Source organism: Antennarius striatus, chromosome 16, assembly GCF_040054535.1.
Source record: "Antennarius striatus isolate MH-2024 chromosome 16, ASM4005453v1, whole genome shotgun sequence".
NCBI lineage: Eukaryota > Metazoa > Chordata > Actinopteri > Lophiiformes > Antennariidae > Antennarius > Antennarius striatus.
The window spans coordinates 5,783,462-5,804,463 of NC_090791.1; the positions used below are offsets into that span (position 1 = coordinate 5,783,462).

At 42.9% G+C, this 21,002-nt stretch overlaps 2 protein-coding genes across 3 annotated transcripts in view; both read right to left on the reverse strand.

The window, feature by feature from the left end:
* The window catches only part of pde4a (phosphodiesterase 4A, cAMP-specific), a 42,092-nt gene extending 39,108 nt beyond the window's left edge, over nucleotides 1-2,984 (reverse strand). Inside the window, exon 1 of the mRNA XM_068335904.1 lies at nucleotides 1,854-2,984. Coding sequence (XP_068192005.1) covers nucleotides 1,854-2,149 — 296 coding nt within the window. The 5' untranslated portion in view covers nucleotides 2,150-2,984. The remainder of the gene's footprint in view (nucleotides 1-1,853) is intronic.
* An 8,268-nt stretch (nucleotides 2,985-11,252) lies between these two features.
* On the reverse strand, nucleotides 11,253-20,852 carry raver1 (ribonucleoprotein, PTB-binding 1). Of its 2 annotated transcripts, XM_068337962.1 has the most exons (15): nucleotides 20,512-20,852; nucleotides 19,558-19,624; nucleotides 17,986-18,455; nucleotides 15,746-15,937; nucleotides 15,532-15,652; nucleotides 15,344-15,444; nucleotides 15,152-15,223; nucleotides 14,676-14,754; nucleotides 14,316-14,509; nucleotides 14,134-14,200; nucleotides 13,907-14,019; nucleotides 13,697-13,768; nucleotides 13,454-13,585; nucleotides 13,240-13,305; nucleotides 11,253-13,147 (listed from the first exon to the last, which is right to left on the reverse strand). In XM_068337962.1, the coding sequence occupies exons 1-15, from the start codon at nucleotides 20,833-20,835 to the stop codon at nucleotides 13,001-13,003; spliced, it is 2,217 nt and encodes a 738-aa protein (XP_068194063.1). In that variant the 5' UTR covers nucleotides 20,836-20,852; the 3' UTR covers nucleotides 11,253-13,000. The 2 variants fall into 2 exon arrangements, with proteins under 2 accessions (XP_068194063.1, XP_068194064.1); XM_068337963.1 differs by lacking the exon at nucleotides 15,152-15,223.
* Between the last annotated feature and the right edge of the window lie 150 nt (nucleotides 20,853-21,002).

The window sequence follows — 21,002 nt, forward strand, 5'->3', positions numbered from 1 at the left end:
AGAGAGAGAGAGATTTGAAGCAAGCCCAGTGCTCAGGACTGAGCTTGTTGAAATCAAATTATCTTTCTCTCTCTCTTTCCTCTCATGATTTGCCGCCCACAGAAGAAGAAGGGCAAGAAGAGTCAGTCCCAATTCACTAAAGATTGGACTGCCTCAGAGTGTGTCCTGAGGACTAAAATACAAATCAGTCCTTCATTTAGTCCGCTGGAGTTGGCCCTTCTCCCACGGGCCTGACAGGAAGTCCATGTATGGCGTTTAAAAAAATTGAAAGGACGAAAACAAATAGCAGAAGCAAAGAAAGCGTGCCCCCCCACTGACATGGTGACCTGCCACAGACCCGGGAATCTGTCATTCGTTTCAATATTCACTTTGTTTAATGCGTTGCGCTCCCAGAAGGATCACATGGTTGACTAAGAGGAGGTGAGGAAGGACAACAGGTCAATGACCTCTCACTTTGAATAATATCTGGAGGTTTCAGGTCACTCAAAGGGCAGATCAGACGAAGCAGCAGCCTAGAAAACCTTGATTTTTAGACTTCCTCTCTCTGACGGTCTCCCCCTGAAACAGGGATACCCTCTTTTTGTGAACGTGTGAAAATGAGTCAGCCAATCCCATCCATACCAAACAGGTCTCAGATAGAGTGATGTTAAAAAAATTTTTTAAAAACCCAGCAAGGTGCAGCATTCACTGGCCCATTCTTAAGAGGATAAATGGAGTGTTCTGCGAGAACAATGTAATCAAATGTTTATCAAAAGTGTGGTGTTGCATTACTCGCTTAATGAAATGCCTTTAATCTAATCTGCTTGATTAACATACAGCTTGTAATTTAATTTAGCTGCTGGAGGAGTTGTTAGCAGGTTCATTTAAAGTATGATATAATTCTGCGGGGGTGGCTCGGCATTGTGGCGGTTTAGTGCTGTCACCTCGCAGCGAGGAGGTTCTGGGTTTGAATTTCATGTGTGCTCTATCTGCATGGAATCTTCCCATCCAAGAAGATCCAACACAAAACGGTGACTCTAAACTACCTGTGCTTATTTGTCATTTTGTCTGTATGTGTGTGTGTGTGTGGTTCAATGATGAACTCGTGACCTGTTCTCTCGCTCCATGACAACCAGGATATCTTCTCCAGAGGATTGTCTCCAGTGTCAGTCATTGTCTCCTCCCAATGCAGCGAATTTCAAGCTGTCATATCTGAAGAGAGCGCAGCTGTGATGTGCCAATTAGAAGCTGTCTGAAGCCATCTGAGTGACATTCATTCACACTTAATAACTTCGTCACATCTACAGAGGCTGCATTTTCAGCCTCATCCGCTGCACCTATGAGGAGGTCAGAGGTCAGACTCAAAGCGCTGATAAGGAGCAACTGGTCCTCCACCCACTGGGCCCCCAAAACCTCCACTCTGCAAACCCACTGATAACAGTTTGGGCAATATCTCGGTGCTGCACGCTCCAACGCACCCACTAGACCTTTGGTGCCATTAAAGCGGCTGAGCCTCATCAAGTGCGTGTAACATGTGGACGCGCTGAAATATGTTACTGGGATTTAAGGATGCTGCTCCTGCGTTTCTGGTGGGCGGGCAGGTTTGCGCTTCATACCCATCTGACAGTCTATCCAAAGACGCATAACGCATCAGCACCGAAAAACCCACGCGTCCCGCCTCCGATAGAAAGGCGGGACAGAAAACGCTTCACATCAGTTAACCCTTCAGGCATGCAGCGTTATTACGCACTCATTAAATGCACCACCCCCCCCCCCTCTCCAAATCCTCCTCCTATCCCGTTTACGCATATGCCTAGTGGGCTGTAAGAGGCTATTATTGGGATGTTTGGAATGCGCGCCCCTCTCTCGCCTACCGTTTATTCCCGACACAATTTCCGATGGATGTGTTTGTGGTCCCGTGGAAGGAGGACGGCCAAGACATCCGAGACTTTTTCAGTCCCGGTCGGTCGCTCGTATCCACGGCGTCGGAGCGCTCCATGTGCCGGTGGTGGTGCCGGTCGGTGTCGGAGTACCCCCGGTGTTTGATTCTGATCGGTGTCCGGGGCTGCCTCCAGAGATGCTGCGGAGGCTTCAGAGTCGCCTGTCCCTCCCGAGGAACCGGGAGAGACAGGGACAGGCTCTTCTTTGAGCACGGTGGTGGTTCCATCATAGTGCAAAAAATAAAAAATAAAAATAAAAAAGATCCCTTTTGAATGTATTGATTAAATGATATGGCTGTATTGTTTTATTTCAAGCACAAAACAACGTATCATGTCCCTTTCTGCCGTCTCTGGGCGCACAAATCAAAGTAACCAAGTCCAGCACGGCCCAGATCTGAATCTGTTTTTCTGAATATCATTTAAAAAAAAAAAAAAACTGTCACAGTGGTAATCTGACAAGTCATCCAAAAAAGATTAATCTCATTGTTTTCAATGGCGATCAGTTTTCATTTAGCCCAGAATCTCTGCTTGGCCGTGGTCCTCGCCGGTCCTGGGTCTCGGTGATAAGACACCGGCACAGCCGCTTTCCCTGAAGTTTGATCCCTCGTCGCCCATGGCGCACAACCGGATGACTGTATTTATTTTAGAGAATTTATTGCTCTATATCGGCCACTTATTGCAGAGACACACAGCTCACCAGCACTGTCGTCAATGTGTCTGAGCGGTGTGCTATTATTGCTGTCCGTATGGTTTTCAGCTGAGCCGAAATTTCCATAAAAGTACTTTATGTTCGTGCGGCGCTACAGCGTCTCTGTGCGCGCACACCCCGCAGAAGTCCTCAGTGGCTCCTCCATGGAGATGTTTGATCCGGTAGTTAATTGGACTTAAAAATCACCCCTTCCCATTAAATCAGGATGATTTGAAGAATGCTTGTAAATGTAAAAAAAAAAGAAGAAGAACAAAACAAAAAAAGAAAAAAAGACCCTCTTGCGATCCGGTTCTTTGCTGTCCAGGGTGTTTTCTCCAGGTTTTGGTTAGTCAGAATTCATTATAGAGGGACATAAACTGGTGGTCAGTCATCCTCCTCAGTGTGGGCCATTATCTTCCCATCCTCCAATTCAAATTTGCTGGAGTTCGACGACCAACCGAGTTGGCCTCATCTCAACGCGCACTCTCTCTCTCTCTTTCTCTCTCTCCCCCCCCCCCCTCTCCCTCCATCTCTGCCCCCCCTCCCCTCCATCGGTTGGTTGGTTCTTCTCCTCAGTGATTTGTCAGCACTGGAGGGCTTTGAACCTTATATGCGCTCGTCCATTATGGTTTTTTTTTTTTTGTTGTTGCTCTGTTCGTCCGTCTACTGCGCATTTCCTTGACATAAACAAACAAATTGCTCAAATGATGTCAGCTGGGAAAGAGGCTCATAAGATCCAGAACCACACATTGTTTTTAAAAAAAAAATTTTACCTGCAGTATTTGCAGCTATCAATTTGATTTACTGGATCCATGCTTGAGGAGGATGTCAGCGCCCTGGAGTCAGAACCCAGAAAACCTTCCAGGTCCTCCTGTTGTCTCAATAAGGAACAAAAGTTTGGTCAATTGTTATGTAAAAGGTCTTATTTGGTCAAAAGATCTCATGGCTACTTTCCTTGTGTCATCTACTGAAATGTGTCATCACCTTAACCCTGTATTATCTTAATGTCCTAGACCTGGACTACGATCCAATTGAACGTAGTGTTGGAACCATCATGAGAAGTCTGGATATTTAGTGACATCTGAAAAAAAATGGATGAGAAACACGTGCCAACAAATTGTTCTGATTGCTTTATTTGTTTTCTACTTTTATTCCAATAAGTATTTGGTTACAGTTGAGCTTTAATCCAATAGAGTCAGAGTTGTTTGTGTGTTCTTGCCTTGAAATCAACCTTCAACTTGATTGCACATGTCAAATTCCCGAGTCTTACTGTAATCATGGTGCAGCTACACTATGAGGAAAGCCATGTTTAATTCCACAAGTCCATATTTCCTTAAATTTTTTTATTTGATAAGACCATTTTTGTATCTGAGCAAATCAAAAGGATGAAACAGTCGGCTGTTTTTAAAGGACCAGAAGAGTTCAGCTTATTTCAGACGGTTCAGGAATAGTCCAAAAGGCTGCAGCCCGGCAGATCACGCTGACTGGGGTCATCAGCTTCTGACCTGCTAGCGCTTTAAGGCTCCCTGAGAAGATCTGTGAAGATGCTGCTGAGGAACAGGACAGCTGGACAGCTTTCCTTATTGCCACTGTTGACCCTGACACATATGAGGAGCTAAAAAAAGCCGCATGTTTGGATGTTCTGTAAACTTCAAGAAGCTGCTCTCCTTCCCTTGCCAGCATGTTATGAGTTCTCCCAGGAGTGATTTCCAGAATCATTTGAACGATGATGCTAATGACTATAAATTTTTAAGTGGGACATCTTGTCAGTGTGCAATCTGTTGCACAAACAATTTATGAACATGTGCATTATCTGGATACTCATTGCACTAGAAATATGTCAAAAACTATATAATGACATTTTCAAAAACAGGCCACTTAAGACTGTTAGGCACTGCTGATTCTTGCTGGACTCCTGTTAGGACCTCATCGGCTCCATCCGTGACCGACCGGCTGATCTACAGCGCAGGTAGCTCCGAACTCAGGCCTAACACCTCAGGCGAGTCGAGCTTATTAGCCACAGGCCACCAGAGACAAACGACCGCTGTCCCGTCTGCGCAGAACACCATGGCGGAGGAAAGGCTTTATTGGGGGGAGCAATGGTGCCACTAACAATTAAGTAAAAGTCCAGTTTCCCCGGGTCCCCTGAAAGCATTCCCTCATTTTTCCGCAGCGGTGGAGCTTTCACTCAAATAGATTGAAACTGAAGGGAAAGAAATGACCAAAGAAATACCAGGAGGGTTACAGCGACCTGACACAGACACACACACACGCACACACACACACACACACACACACCTATATTTTATTGAGGTTTTATTGTAAATTGAGCTTATAACCACAAACCAAGAGACTCGATCTAAACCAGCAACTTCATTTTCTGGTGTGTAACAAGCCTCACGGGGCACTGAGTGTGATTATAGACTTTTAGTCTGGTTTCTGTCTGTTCTGTAATTACTGGTTTTAAACATAGACACTCAATAGGGTCTTTTTGTCCACATGTAATTCACTTTCAGGTTTTCTGCCTCAGCTTGAATGAAGTAAATTTGTTCAGGGTCCAGCTGTCAGCATTTCAGAACACGACAGGACAAAGAAAAACATTTTCTGCTTGATTTGTTCGATGTGAAGGAAAACTGCTCTGAGCTATATTTTAGTTTGAAATAATTTCAGAAAAATTACAAGCAAACCGTTTGCACAATAGCGCTGTGATTTGAAGATAACATAATAAACTGTTTCAGTGTGTACATGTGACGTTATATTTACTGAAAAGTAGAATTAACAGATATTAACAGATATGATATGAAGTGATAAAACACAATGTAAAGATGTTTTTTTATACCTGACTGCTGATAAACCGACTGAGATGGGCTGGGCATCACTCGATATTTCACTTCAGCCATCTGCTTGAGTCTGATCATCGCCATGACCGAGAAATCTTGTCCCCAGGGCCCCTAAAAATATTCACACGCAGACTTTGGTGCTTGATCATGAAATGCTCTCCAAAAACAGAAATTAATTTGAAGAAACTTTTAAGGGCAGCAGGAAGATTATTAATGCTGCTGAGTTGCAGAAGCTTGGGGGAGAGGCAGATGCAGAAGTACTGCACTAGTTCTGGTCTAGCAGAAAAACATTAATCATGTTGTCTGTCTTTAAAAGCCAGGCCAGGCCTAATTTTAGATTTTTCTTTTCAGCTGAGTTAAAAAGTTTGAACTTGATCATGTTTGCATAAAATAAACTACATTTAATGACATGCAGCAATTTTACTGCACTCTTTTTTTCTTATTACATCTGAAGCATACTTTACTGTTCTTGAGAAGTCTGTTATTTTTTTCTAACATCTCTTCCCTGCTGTAACACAAAATAATTCTCCATTTTAATCGCAGCTTTAAATTATTATTTTCTCTCAGGACGGCTATAGTGCATTCAATGCTATCTCCATGGGGAAAAAAAGTGTCAGTAGTATTTCACGGCCTTGAAAATTAAAAAAGAGGGAATAAAAAGTTGTCTGTAACTACATGCAGGGAAAAATGTGTGGAAATAGCTGTATTTCTTTTCTATTTGAGTCTGATCAAACATCTTAACAATACTGTTGCACTTAAAAGCCATCCAGGGAAAAATCAGACAGACCCTAAAAGAGCAGCTCCGGGCTGTTTATCAGAATCACAGATAAGAAAATTATTTCTCTGGGAAACACCCAGGTATTTAAAAAGAAAATATGAATGTTCAGTTGACTTGAATGGCCCTTTGAGGAATTCCTCTCTGAAGAAAGTTTTCAACACAATTAAGCACATGATTCATTTTATTCATCAGAGCACAAATGAGCACGCAAAGACTTCTGATTTCTTTTTAAATTTCTTGCTTTAAATTCAACTCAAAAACTTTGATGAAATGTGAAGGAAAAAGGCACGGAGCCAGACTTTTGGGCTTGCTCACAAAACCTTGACCGAATAAATAAAACATAAGCATAAAATATAAAACTGGAACATGATGAAAATATATTGAACAAATATCTGAATGTGAAATAAGGTTGAAGGGGAAATGAATAAGAAAATCTATGCCTTATAATGGATGGTGCAACGACCTCAGACCACAGTGACGACTGGAGTGCTCCATTGCGGTGTGGAGAAAATAGTCATGTTGCTTGAGTCAGCTGCACACTTCATTTCATGTGCGTCTGATTTATTATGAGCAAATTCACCAAAATGACTCGACGCGTTATACATTCATATAGTGAGGAATAATAGAAATGCCAGGCAGTATTACTAAGTCTTTTGTGAATAAGATGACTGCAAGGGCCGTGGGGAAGATCCCTATTTTAATTCATTCCTGTCATTTAGATGTGAATCGTGTGTGTGTGTGTGTGTGTGTGTGTGCGTGTTTGTGTGTGTGTGTGTGTGTGTTGGAGGTTGTGTAAAACTTCAGCTTTAACTGGACTTGTGTGCAGTTTCTCTAGTCCAGCTAATGGCCAATCACAGAAGGCAGTGAACTCTGCATGTCCAGTGGAGAGACCATCAGCAGCCTGTCTGGCCTCTGGCCTGCAATCTGCACATAAATCATCAGGGGATGCTGGGAAATGGGTTTACTTTCTGCCAGAGGAGAGCAATGACACAGTAATCCACACCTCTTTCTTGACAGTGAGCAATAGTCTGGCAGTAAACAGACATATGTATGTCTGAATAATGTGTGTGTTTGCACTTAGGCAATGTGTGTGTGTGTATGAGAAATCCATGCATGTTCCAACATGTTTGAACTGCAGCAACAGTATTTCACTGAGCCATCGGGTCATTTATAAGAAGTGTTAAAAAGACTCCTGAAATAACTTCACATGGTCTTTTTTCCGGTTGTGTGGAGATTCGGCGGCGGGGGCGGACTGGTCCTTCTATCCTCGCTGCGTCTATGTGTGTAAAGCCTCAAACACACTCATGCCGAATCAAAGTTAATGATGGAGTAGAGCTGCAGTAATCCACCCCACGCTGAACAACATAAAAAAGGCCCATCATTAAGAAGTGATAATGGGATGTGCCCACAAGCAGCAAAGCAAATCGACACTTTTCACCTCATCTATGCCAAAGTGTGTTGTTGTTTTTCCAAACCGATGAGATCTCACTGAAATCCAGTTGAAAGCAGAGGAGGAAGCATATCAGAGCGGATGTAATGTTGCATCAGGGAGGCTCGGTTCTACTTTAGGGACAAGTTGAGAACCATTGAGACCTCAAATGATGCAATAAATAGATTTCACAGCTCTTGAAAACTCCTACTAATGACATTGTGGAGGGATAATGGCAGCTGGAGACGAGAATCAAGTTTCAGAATGACCACGAGGTTGTTCATTTGTTCCAAACGCATTCCTGCAGAGCACTTTGATGGCGTATTGACTAGGAATCAGTGGACTCAGTAAAACTTTACAGACTGCCAGGAAAAACTTTGCAAATTGAAAAGCCTTGAGAGATCAATCAGTCATCTTAATAAGAACATTAATTATGTATGAGCAAATTTCTTCATGAACAATTTAAATGACAAATAATAAAGCATAGTTTGCATGCAGCATCTTGATCATAGATATAATGGTGTCATTGCATTGAAGAACATGTCCTTCACATTAGCGAGGTTAAATCATGTGATCATGAGCTACATTGGTTGATATTTAGATGCACAGTTTGTGCCCTTTGAGACAATCTACTTTTAATATAAGAAATTATACAACGGTTGTTTTGTTGTAGAACAAGGTCAGTTTATTTTTCACATTTGCTTCAGAGTTAGAAAGCAGAAAGAGTTCACTATAAAACAGAAAAATTCACTGGCCAGACACAGCGTCTACAAATATCTCGTAATTCAGTAGTGATCAATCGTGAGATGGGCGCAGACAGCTGAACTAGATAAAGGACCAGGGTATTAATGTTGAGGAGAATTTGGGACATAGGATATGACTCAGAGGAGGAGCGATGCCTCCTACGGAGCAGAGAACGAGGTGTTAACACTCCTTGGAATGACGAACAAACCAGGTTCACCCCAGATGTGTCTGTACACACACACACACCCATGTTGCAGATGTCGTCTTTTAAAAATAAGACTGACTGTATATATGAAGCTTACCTATTATTGTCAGGTATGTTGTTTGCTGCAACAGAGCAATAACACAGTTATCTTATTTTGTTGTGCCACATTGGTATACAGTTACGCAGAGGATCAGGTGGAAGAGATGAAAATGAGCGTAACAATACCCCCAGCTTGTGTCGGGGGAATAAGGGTACGTGTTCTGGTTTGGAATTTAAATCTTTACTGTAATATAATCTTGTTTGGGTGCCTGAGCTGGAACACCGTTCGAGATGAGCGGCTCCTCTGAATTATGTGAACAGGAGACTGGTAGCCTTCTCCTGGGCTGTGGAGATCCTGTGTTACAGACTGTTTGTCTCAGCGAGGAGTGGGTTGTTCTCTATGACTAATCCTCCTATAAATGGCTCTTATGGCATACCCCTATTTGGTTACACATTTTTGCTCCTTTACTGAAATAAAGCTATAATAGATCACCACCAGTGTGACATTGGTGTGTTTTACATGTAGATTGCAGTGAACCTGCATATGTAAATGTAACCATTCCTTTCTTATTAGTTGCAGCAAAACAAGGGACATCGGTTACATTTATGTTTTTAGAGCAAACACAAACACAGAATAGAACTTTTCCTTCCATTTTTGCTTTTGCAATTGTTGGATGAATGAGGGCAAATAGCGATTTGCCTCCAGAGCTCCTCATCCTTCTTTTCTGTGTTTGGGAAAATCGCAGGTTTCAGCAGCACCAGCAACTGTGCAGAGGGTGATTGTGTGGGTGGAAATATGAAAGGCACAAATCTAAATGTGTCTGACACAGTGTCCACCGAGCCTCAGTGGATCCCTCTGAGAACTCTGGGTAGACTGGCTGCAGGCATGAGAACATAATTCAGAGGTGAATGAAGCATTACAAAAATAAAACCAGTGGCAGGGGAAAACACATTATTATGATTATTGTGGGTGCAAAAAAAAAAAGAAAAAAAAAAAGACCAGTACCTTTCCATCTTGGGAAAGCTCTTTCAGCACCTTCGCTCCTTGAGCCTCTGTGGGACCACAAGAATAATAGTTCATCCGAACCTTTTGATTACCTGCTGATGGCAGCTTAGAGGAGAACGAAGAGCCATTTTCAACACCTCTTACCTCCTTGTCTATGAGTGAAGGGACAAAGGAAGTAGTGCCACTCATTGTATCACCTGGAGAGATGAGTTTAAGTAATATTTCTCTCAGATGAGAATTTGATATACCCGCTATTACTCTGACTGTTTGGCTTTAAGTACATAGCTTGAAGTTATTGTTTAATTTGCTTATTAATTAAGAATGTCCTCAGGCTCTGTTTAGTCTTATCAGAATGAAACGTATTTTCGCTCACTTCTCATTTTAACACTTTTCTCCAGGTGTCGTCGAGATTCTAGAGCAACTCATTTTCAATTTTCACAGCCGATAACTCAGTTTATCATTTAGCAATTCTTCATTCAGGGAGGACAAATCCTCCTCCCAGCCATAACCTGCTTAACATTCATACAGGTCACATTCACAGCAATAATGCACCAATAGAACCACTGAAAGGTTGGCGGCAATAACTGCTAAGGAAGATTTGGCTCATAATTAGGATGCATTATGCATGTATGTCATGAAACACTAATACAGCAATTGTTTGAAGTTATTAGCACCCATTTTTCCCCCATTATGGGCAACAAATGAGATGTTTACAACCAAGGCTCTTCTTAGCAGATGTTGTGAGGTTTTCTCCCTTTTATTTACTGCATTCTGTCTGCCATTTGTGGAGACTTGTCTGCAAGTGTGCAAAAGCAATATTTATACGGGTGGTTACCCCAGTAAACCAAAACATCAGCTGGCTGTGCACGCAGTCGTGATTAATCGAGGGAGACACGAGTTTGCTTCATGACTGCCTGTTATTTGTCTGTGCAAAGTTAAAGATGGATTTTGGATGTTTTGAGATGTGGAACTTGTGACGATTAGATGTCCAGGGGGATTAGAGTATGGATCAGAGATCTGGATAACTTATGTTCCACCTCTAAGCACAACTAGATCCAGATAAAAGATTAAATGATGTCAACACACTACCTTGTGCTCAAAATACATTAGAAAAAAATGTGTAATGTGCTGAGCGCAAGGTGAATACGATGTGTATGCAACTTTATTAGCAGTGGCCGCTTATAGATGGTAGTCATGTGATTGAGGCGAACATCATGACAAGCATCAACAGTGGAAGATGTTGAGCAGACAATCCGGTCATATTTCAAAACATAGTTCAGAGTTAGATAAATCAAACTGTTTAATTTATTATGATAGAAACATTCTGTAACGTTTCTGCCCCGGTACCAGTTGACCCACAGATCGGTCCACAGCCCAGGGGTTGGGGAGCACTGATTTATGGTAAAGGCTAAACTGCAAACCAATTGACCATTAATTTTTTGAGCAGGTCCAGACTAAAATAAATCAGATGAGGGCCGATTCGGGAACTTGAGATATTTAAATGCCATAAACCACGGTACTTGAAAGTTTACCAAAGAACTACGTGGCTTTATCGGATTAAGTTTAGTGTGACCCAAGAAACAAAACCAAATGACTTGAACAGCTTGAGTTTAAATAACATTTACTTGCTCGCATCACACATACAGAGACAACCATGGTGGTACAGATGAGCTAGCAGTTAGAATCAAATCAAAATGGATGATGGCCGTACAGCACAGCTACGTCTCTGGATCCATACACAACATGAGCAGTCGGCTATGGCGCCACGCTCTCGAGTATACATTCAAACGACAAAAAAAGAAAAAACACAAAAAAGCAGCAACTTCATTCAAAACGCCAGAACAGAGGCAGGTATGATTAAAGAAAACAAAAGTTTTAGACTCAAGAAAATGAGCAAACTCAACTATTTACACAGCAAATGAACAAGAAGTGGTAGATGGAAGCCAACACAGGGCAGGTTGGTATCACAGAACAGAACACTGTTAAGGCTCAAGTGTAGCTGCTAGCAGAAGTCAGAGGTAATGGGTTTTCACAATCAAACTGTCAACCAGATAATTACTAAACACACACACACACACACACACACACGAACAACCAGTCAATTGCCACCAGCTTCCATTAGTACCCCCCCTCCCCAGACAGACCTAATTCCTACCATTAATGGAAATCCGTGGACACAAGTCATGACCATCATTCCAGCTGCCATCTATTCAACTAGAAAAACTAATTTTAAGTCAGGACTCATAGTGAGATTTTTAAGTGTTACAGTCTTCAAGTGGCCGTACGCAGCTTGAAGGATAACATGCGGACAAGTCTCTAGCCCCGCCCACGAAACTTTGCCACTTGGGTGAGTGTTCGGACTTCAAGACATTCAAATTTTACAAGGAACTAAAAAAATAAAATAAAAAAAAGACCAGAAAATATTCAACTCATGGACATAAGTGAGGGAAGGCGATCTGAAAATGGCATCTTGTAGAGGTGAGAACAGATAAGACTTGTGACCTGTAACCTCAAAGTGCATCACCCAACAACCAGTGTAGAGAACAGACTAACAAGCTGGAGGGTGTGGATGAGAAGACAATTAACAGTTAATGCTTGAATGGTTAACAGCGTCACCAAACTAACACACAGAGACCGGTACAGACAAGTACAGACAGCTGTCATTGGTGGATGGAAAGCTGAATGTTTACCAATGGGAGGGGACGCCTGATCCGGAAACAGCTATACTGAACAATAGGTAACCCTGTGGAAGGAAAGGAAAAAGAACATAAAAGAAAAAGAAACACCATCTAATTTAACAAAATACTAAAACTTTTTATATTGAATTAAGTAGGCCATTGAAAAAAAAAAAAGTCCCTTTGCCCGAAATTGAAGCCCAGCATTACTTCAGGGAGATGTCAAATACAAAGCAGCTGCATTGAAAACTGGCCAAACGATTTGTTGCTTTGCTGATACACCACACGCAACACGGGAATAAAAATGCTGAAGAGAAAAGACTTCATTTGCTAATCAACCATTTTTTCTCACTGTACAAGTTTAACAGGAAATTAAGTCAGATAAAAAAAAAAGTAAAAACTTAATTTACAACACACTAAAATCATATATATATTTACACATGCAGGGAAAAAAAAAAAACAACCACCAAAAATTCCCATGGAGTGACACAACTGTTCACGTAGCAACAAGCTGCACTCCCTGGCGCCCTCCAGGGGTCACTCATAAGAGTACACACACACAAATCCATGGACCACCAGGTTCTAGTTTATTGGATGAGACTGGAAGAGATGCCTTTCTGTGCTGGCTGATGAACAGACACTCAAACATCCAAGCGGCATCCAAGCAGCAGCAGCGTTTAGAAAATACGTTTTCGCTTCAGGTAGGAGTCTGCGTAATGGCCACCGAGACCCTGGGAATGCTGGCCCACGTAGCTGCCTTCGGGGCTCGGCTCCGGAGATGGGATAAGGCGAGAGAACACACGCTTGTTGCCTCCAACGGGGGTCTACAATGGATTTAAAAAGTTAAGTCAAGGCTTCTCTAAAAACTAGCAAAAAAAAAGATGCTTCTTGAGTATAAATGAAGTGTTAAACTTGCCTTCATGACATTCCCTAGGCCTGGAAGGTAGTCTGTAGTGTGGCTCACAGGAGGCATTCCCACAGCCTGGGGACAAACCAATAAAGACTCTGAGCTTGACTCAGGCTCAAGCACCCCCAGCAGAACATCACTGAACGCAATCTTGTTCTTGGAATCCAACACTGAACTACAGAGGTTCATTTCAGAGAGAACATCCAAGAAGCTTGAGGCTTACCCTGTTGAGCTGGGTGGCTGGGAGGCTGCCGCTACTGGACGCCTCAGGCCCAGAGCTGAAGTAGGACAGGGGTGGGCTGGGGGGGAAGCCAAAGTGGGAAAACTGCTCACTGTAGTCCGAGTGACGGGAGGGCTGCAGAGATAAACAAGTTCAGTCGTGTTACCATCTGACAGAACATTTCAAATGTGACCACGTGGCCCTGAAACGGTTGACTAAACCAAATAAGAATAAAAATAAAAATACCTGCTGGCCAAATCCAGCCATGGCCGAAGCATCCAGGCTGTCTTGCTGTTCATACAAGTGTGCCAGAGGATCCTGGGGAGAGAAAGACCAGATGGGCATAAAATCAGATTACTGTACATCCAAGACATTTACTGCACTGTCAATTTGAGATGCCATGACATCACGTCATCAAGTCAGACATAGAACGGTAGAGAACAGACTGGTGGCTACCTGATGGAGTGGAGGATAATCTGGGCTGCAGGAATCCTGGTAGTGCACGTTGAAATTCTGCTGTATTGTCTGGTTTGGTCTCCTCCTGTAGGGGTGAGGTCTACAGCTTCCTCCTGAGGAGTGTGTGGGGCGGGGGTGAGGGGCACATTGTATGCTTGAATACATTTACCTGAATATCTGAAGTGATGCAGGAAACAAGAGCAGATTGATCAAGGTTGGAAACTCACCCATCTGAAACACATCATGGAAGGCATTCTGCGGAAGGTCATTAGGCGGGTCTCCAAGTATGGAAACCTGATGTAAGTTGAAACAGCGATGCATTTTGGGGGGAAAGATTTTTTTTTTAGACTTTTGCAGGGTGATGGTTAGTGAAAAGATGCAGGGACATCATCATTACACGGGACCTCACCCCTTGTGCTGTGAGGCCATCTGCCCTCATCATGCTACCCATCAGGGGCATGGAAACTCCCTGCAGAGTGGGAGGGGAAGTCTGGGGGAAGGTACATGCTGCTGGGGGGGAATCCTGCTCCCTGGCCAAGCCTCTGCCCAGCGGCACCGGCTTCAGAGGATCCATCTGAAGACCAAGACCTGGGACAACACCGCCTTGGATCAAGAGATAAAGACGTGATTATTACACCAAAATATCGTCGCCAATGTGGACAGAATTCATTGATCAAAAGGGGAAAACTGATGTATAGCATCATCAGCAAAGCAAAAACATTTGATTCATGGGTCAGGGAACAACGGATGGCGTGGGCGGATGCCAAACCTTGGGGCAGGTCTCCGAGCAGATGGGCTCCCTGCTGGACAGGCAGAGCAGCCAGAGGATTCTCTCCAATGAGTCCTGCCTGTTGGCAAATGGAGAGAGCAGAGGTCAAGGTCACGGCGGGGTTGTGTAGCTTGGCTACAACACTACGAGTAGCAACATAAATAAAAAGTTAAAAAGAAGACGCAGGCACACTTCATTAACAGGAGGCATACTCACCCTATGAAATTGTGTCCTTTTAGAAATTGGTATTTATGCCACTTTCGCTCACTGTAGTACACCTACCTCATCACTCAGCACCACTCGTACACCCCACACACACACACAAAAACAAACCTTGCACTTTGCTAGAGGGAGCTTACCTATTCAAGCACTGAATTTACCATCACCGATCTCATAAAAATCGAAAAAACAACAATCCATCTAGCTTCACTACCACCTCACACAGACAGCAAAACACAAACACCAGGATCACTCACACAAGGCACTAGAGGGTTTTCTTTATTGTGCAGCACTTGAGCCCAAAGAAGATGGCTTCCCAGAAACGCTTGCTAATGGTTAAGAGGTAAAGAGCAGACAGCAGGGGGACAAAAAGTGAATGAGTTGGGTAGGACGGATCAAACGGATTGAGAAGCAAGGAGGCCTGTATCAGACAGAAAGGTGGCGGTTACCTGCTGGGCCTTCGCCTGGTTCTGAAGGAGCATCTGGAGTAGGGCTGCTGAGAGTGCTGGGTTGCCCAGCAGAGGGATTGTGGGGGCTGCACCGAGGAGGCCTGCATACAAAAGAACATCGAGATGCACAGCACTTTAAAACAAAAAAATCTGAAATTGAAGCCTTTAAGACTAAAAGAACTCCTTACCTTGTTTGTGTCCCTGTGACAGTGGGTTAAGCAGCATCTTGAGCGCGGCGGGGTTACTGAGGCCTGTGAGTATCTGTATGGCTGTGGGGTCAGGAAGGAGACCTTTACCCCTGTTCACGGCCTAGAAAGGGAGGGGCCACAAGACGGGCCATCAGCACAACAACAAGGACCGACTCGATGGCTCCCGTGTGAAAAGTTAGTTTGATTAAATTACCATGGTTTGGGCGGCAATCAGAGCAGCCAGCATGCTTCGTCCAGGAGGTCCAGGTGCACAGAAGGACACCCTGATGTGTGTCCCCCCCAGGGGAAGGCCATTAGTGAGTCTTTGTGCCTCCTCGGCCATTTCAGCTGTGGAAAACTCCAGCACAGCAAACCGCCGAAAGCTTCCATCTTGTCCCTGGGCCAACTGTGGGGGAAAAACACAAAAACGGAGAAGCTCTTCAAATCCTCAGATCATTTCTGATGCAAAGAGAATAGAGAAAAGCACATTTACAAAAATCAGATCAGCTTCAGTGAATGTTGCTGCCATGCTGCGAGAAGACACAGGATCCGTTTGTGATTCTTTCCATTTTTCTGTGCATTCCATACTAAACTGTCAAATTGCAAAATAAATGTACGCAGAGAACATGGGCAACTTGAGACACATTATGGACTACTGGAGAAGAATGATCGATAGTGAACTTTTCCAGGAGTGTCCAACCTTCCAAGATTTGTTCAAGAACAGAGCAAAGACTCATTTAGGTTCCAGAAAAAAAAAAAAGAAAAAAAAAACTCCAGGTCTCCTTCACCCTGATAAAAAGTCAGTATTTATGGCTCCACTATTCACAAAAAACAAGAAAGAAAAACAGCTCTTATGAAAAAGAAAAGCCAAAACAACTTCTATCCCACAAACTTGCCAGATTACAACTTACTGAGCCTTTATTGGAACCCCATTGAGAAGTTGTAAGATCTTAAAAAAAACCAAGTTTGTTCTCTCAAACCCTCTGACAGCATGAAAGCAGTTCTGCGAAGAGGATTTCCAACAGTGATGTCAGATACTGACGTCCATTTATTGGAGGAGTTTGGTTGCCGTCATTGCTGCTCGATGTAGCACAACTGGCAGTTAAATTTGTGGGTCCAATACTTTTTCCTCACTGGTGATTCGGATATCAGAATAGCTTTATGCCTTACTAAAACTACCCAATCAGAATGCGCAATTTGTGTTAACTGAGGCAGCCTTTGTTTTGTTGTATTTTCTTTTAAGATATTCATAAATTTGAGGATGGCAGAAGCGGACCTAGTGTCACTGTAGCCATTTACAATAGTCAGTTCTTTTAAGTGATGAGTTGGCCAACTAATATCAGTGTGACCTGAAGGGTCTTTTTTCAGAGAAAAATCATTCCAGCACTTTTCTGCCAAGAATTCTTTCCCCTAAAAAGTGTTCAATAATGCAGCAACTCAAATTGATGTCGATAAAGCTTGCAGCTTTGACTATGTGTATATATGTGTGCGTGTGTTGGGGGGAGGGGGTCCTAAATTTTCAGTCATAACTGAATAGTTATGGAAATTTTACAGCACTCACAGGAATTTCCAATCAGAAAAGTTCCAGATCAAATTTGAAAACACAATGTAATGGAAAAGTGCTCATCTTGCATTTCTTTTCATGGCCCTTTCAAACAAAGGGTCTTGGCCAGGCCAGGTGAATAAGTGCAAAAATAAACTTGAATTACATCCTAATCCAAAAATCACTGTCACAACCCTAAAAACCTTGGAACCAGCAGAAACCTGCTACTATGTGCCCCCTGCTAAAAGGACACCCGTCTCTCTCATTCCAGAAAAGCCTACTGAATGACACCACCTGGGGATGTCAGGTGGTCATCACCATAGAAACCACCATTGCTCTCAGCTACAAAAGGTTTATGGCCAAAGAGAAACCGGGGCAAAAATAACATGTACTGAAAGATCAAATCTGGAATATTAATAGAGTATATAAAATCACTTCATTACCAAGTCTTCAGAAGGCAGCACAAAACCTGGATCATCAAAAGGCCTTTAGCTGATTGATTGATGACCATTCATAAAATAAATCAATAGTAAACTAGAGCGGTTTGGAAAAATCTGACTACAGCTGGGAGGAAGCATTAACCTAAAAGCCAAAGCTCAAAATTAAAACAGTACAGGTCTCCAGCTAATGACTACTTTCACTGTGGTCTGACTCACTCGAGTTACTCTCTCATGAATTGTTTGTTATGCAAAAATCCAAATGGGACCAATAAAAGGAGAATGCGTTTTAAATAGTGTCAGAAGAGCTTCCAATTATTTTCTTTGACTATTGTCTGCAAGATGCAGCTCTGAAGAGGAATCCCATTCACTGTGATTATACTCTATCATACCCTATATATTATATAATAGAATAAGTATAATGTATCCTTATGAAAAATGAACTGACAGTACATCATGTGTGAAGATTTTAACCTGGCAGAAGATCGGAGCGTGGGTGTCAGCCAAGGCGTTGCGGAGGTCTTGGGCCGTCAGGGGGGTCTGGTGAAGCTGGTCAACGCACAGGCATTTGGAGTGCAGCATGGGGTACGTGAGGGAGCCCACCTCGGTCCAGTGGACGTACAGCATGCGGGATCCCAGTTGCTTTCCCAGCAGCTCTGACTTGGCCCTGGCTGCAGAGTCCTTCTTCATGTACTCCACAAACCCGTAGCCTTTGGAATGCCCCGTGGAGGCGCTGTACACCAGGAAGCAGCGCTCCAGGTTACCAAAGGGTCGCACCAACTCCTCAAACTGCTGCTGGGTGAAAGTACACGGCAAGTTTGCAATGCAGAGCAGTGCGTCCGTCGGCTGCAGCTGCACGGAGATCTCCTTTTCCCGTAGTACATACTGGTGAAACTCCTTGATGGCACACTGCGCCTGCTCTCCATTGAGTAGCGTTACAAATGCTGTGGTTGAAAAGTGGACAGAGGAAAGATGACAGATTTGAAAAAAGGGGGAAAAGGAGCAATTGTATGACAAACCTCTCAAGGAGTGTTGTTTGACTAGTAACCAACATTAGGTGGTATACTACATTCTAGATTAGAATGATATTTGGCTGTGATGAAGCTACAAACATACCAACTGTTGTTAATTTAAATAACAAGTGGAGAACAGTCTGCATTTAAAAACATGGAACACAATTCAACTGCAATCCTAAATTCTACAAGTTAGTTAAACTGAAAAAACTATTTTTCAAGTATAACAGATCTAACTTTTCTTTCGAGATCTGAAAGGAGACACTTTTGCTAGAGCTGATCTGTGCCAAGCAAACATTTTGTTAGGTGGGGAGGAGGTTCACTTCTCAGCCACACGCTGATTTCAACTTTGCTTACACCCACATTTCAATCCACATTCTTTACTTCATATTTTTTGGTTCTGAAATGTTTTTATTATCTTAATTGAAACTTAAATGTATAAAAGTGTTGTATGTGGCTCTACTGTGAATACATCAGTCTTCTAAAACAGCACCAACGACAAAATAATTGTGAAACAAACAGTAGGCTATACAAAAGCCAATTTTTGTGTTTCATCTTTGGCAGTTGTGCTTAATCATACTTCAGATGCTAGCTGGCGATGCAAGTGTTTAGAATATAGTAAGTACATGCAAAAAGCCACTTCAAATCTGATCATCTTGTTCTCACTGACGCATAGAAATGACACATCTTTTGCATTCTGATATGTTGATACAAAAAATAAGAGAAATTAGATTTCAGTCACATGTCTGCTCAAATTTAAATCAGTAAAACAGATAATTCATGAATTTTAATTAAGGACAATCACGCCATTATTTCATCAATGGATCAAATCGCCAATCCAAATTTAAGAATATGCTAACTTAATTCTCTTGAGCCAAGAACCTTTGCCATCATCAAGACAGCAAGTAACAGCAAACTGTTCTAAATGCAGAAGAGATAAACATATACACAGAAATACATTTGTTGTATTTTATTATACATTTAATTCCTTTAACCTGAACATTAATTGACCGACATAGGCAGCAATACCAACCTGTGCCCTTGTATTTGTCAACGAAGCAGTATTTCAGGTCGTAGCTTCCCAACAGCTGATGGATCTCCTGTAAATAACACAATTAGAAGACATTTAAATTCAACACTTCACAGCGCATTACAAAAAATCTTTATTTGAATGATACATTTTGTGGATTACTTAATTGTTGATGTCAACTCCATGGGTACTTGCAAAATATAAAACTGTATAAATCAGTAACTTGCTGAGAGGGGTCAAAGGTGAAAAACTGACTCATGGTTATTGGAGAAGTGGTTCTGTGCTGCTTTTGAACATTCACAAACGAACGGCCCTCCGGTCTAGCATTTTCTGAAACGTTTTTGTCTTCACACCTTCCATCTTTTGTCGTATTGCAGCTAAAATCTCGAATTCCCACCCCCCCCTGTGTAAACAATGGTACCGCCCGCAGGCCCGCAGCTCCACGAGTCAGGCACGTTCCAAAAAAAAATGGCATCACGACACTGGCTGGTTGACTCAACGAAATAAGCGCTTCAACAACAGAGGGTCATGAAAGGGTCCAGGGCACCTTTAACCCCCGCGTACGGAGTATAATCACCGACATTTTGGTTTGGAGTTGCTAAAATTACTTGATTTTAACGTTCAAGGCCGGACCTGCAGGTCATAGAGATGACCATCACTGAGTCACCTAGCCACCTGAAAACAAGAACCGTTAGCGAACCCAGATGATTTAAATTCAATATGCCTGACGTTATGGGCATTATCTGTGAATTTTAAGTGTTGGTTTTGGGTTAAATATGAATAAAAGCGAAGAAATAAAAAGTTTGGAAAAGCAAGTGAGTTTAAATGGCTAACGGAGGAACACATGTAACATGGCAGACATATTGGAGTTAGGCTAAGGTTAGCAAATCACATCAATCAATCAATCACCCAATTGTTGGGCGTCCAGTGGGTTGGATTTTTGGAAAATTTACTTACCTGGTTGTTAACATCGGAAGGCAGGTTTTTTATTATAATTTTTCGACGGTTGTAAAACTCTCGTCGAGTTTTTTCTAGGCGACTCTCCATCTCTTCTGGGCTGAGTGATGTCAAGTCCTCGTCGACCCTCCGTTGGGACTCGCGTCCCGATGTCGACGCCTCTTCCCCGGTTTCGTGTTTCGGGCCTTGGCGGTCTCCATGTGCACACTTTTCTTGATCCGCCCCGAGGTCGGACTTGTCATGAAACTGCTGAGAAGGGAAAGTGAGACCTTTTTCTTTGCCTTCGTCTCGGACCGCTGGGCTAACAGGCACAGTGGCCGCCATCACCCTGCTCGGTGGAAGTTCACTCGGTCTGGAAACTCGGTCAGATTTGAGCAGTTTAAACAATACACACATGGTCCCAGCGCCGCTTCTCATTGGTCGAGCGGTGGGGATGCGTCCTCCGTGACTATGACGTAACGGATGATAGGGGCGTGGCCATGGCGCCATAG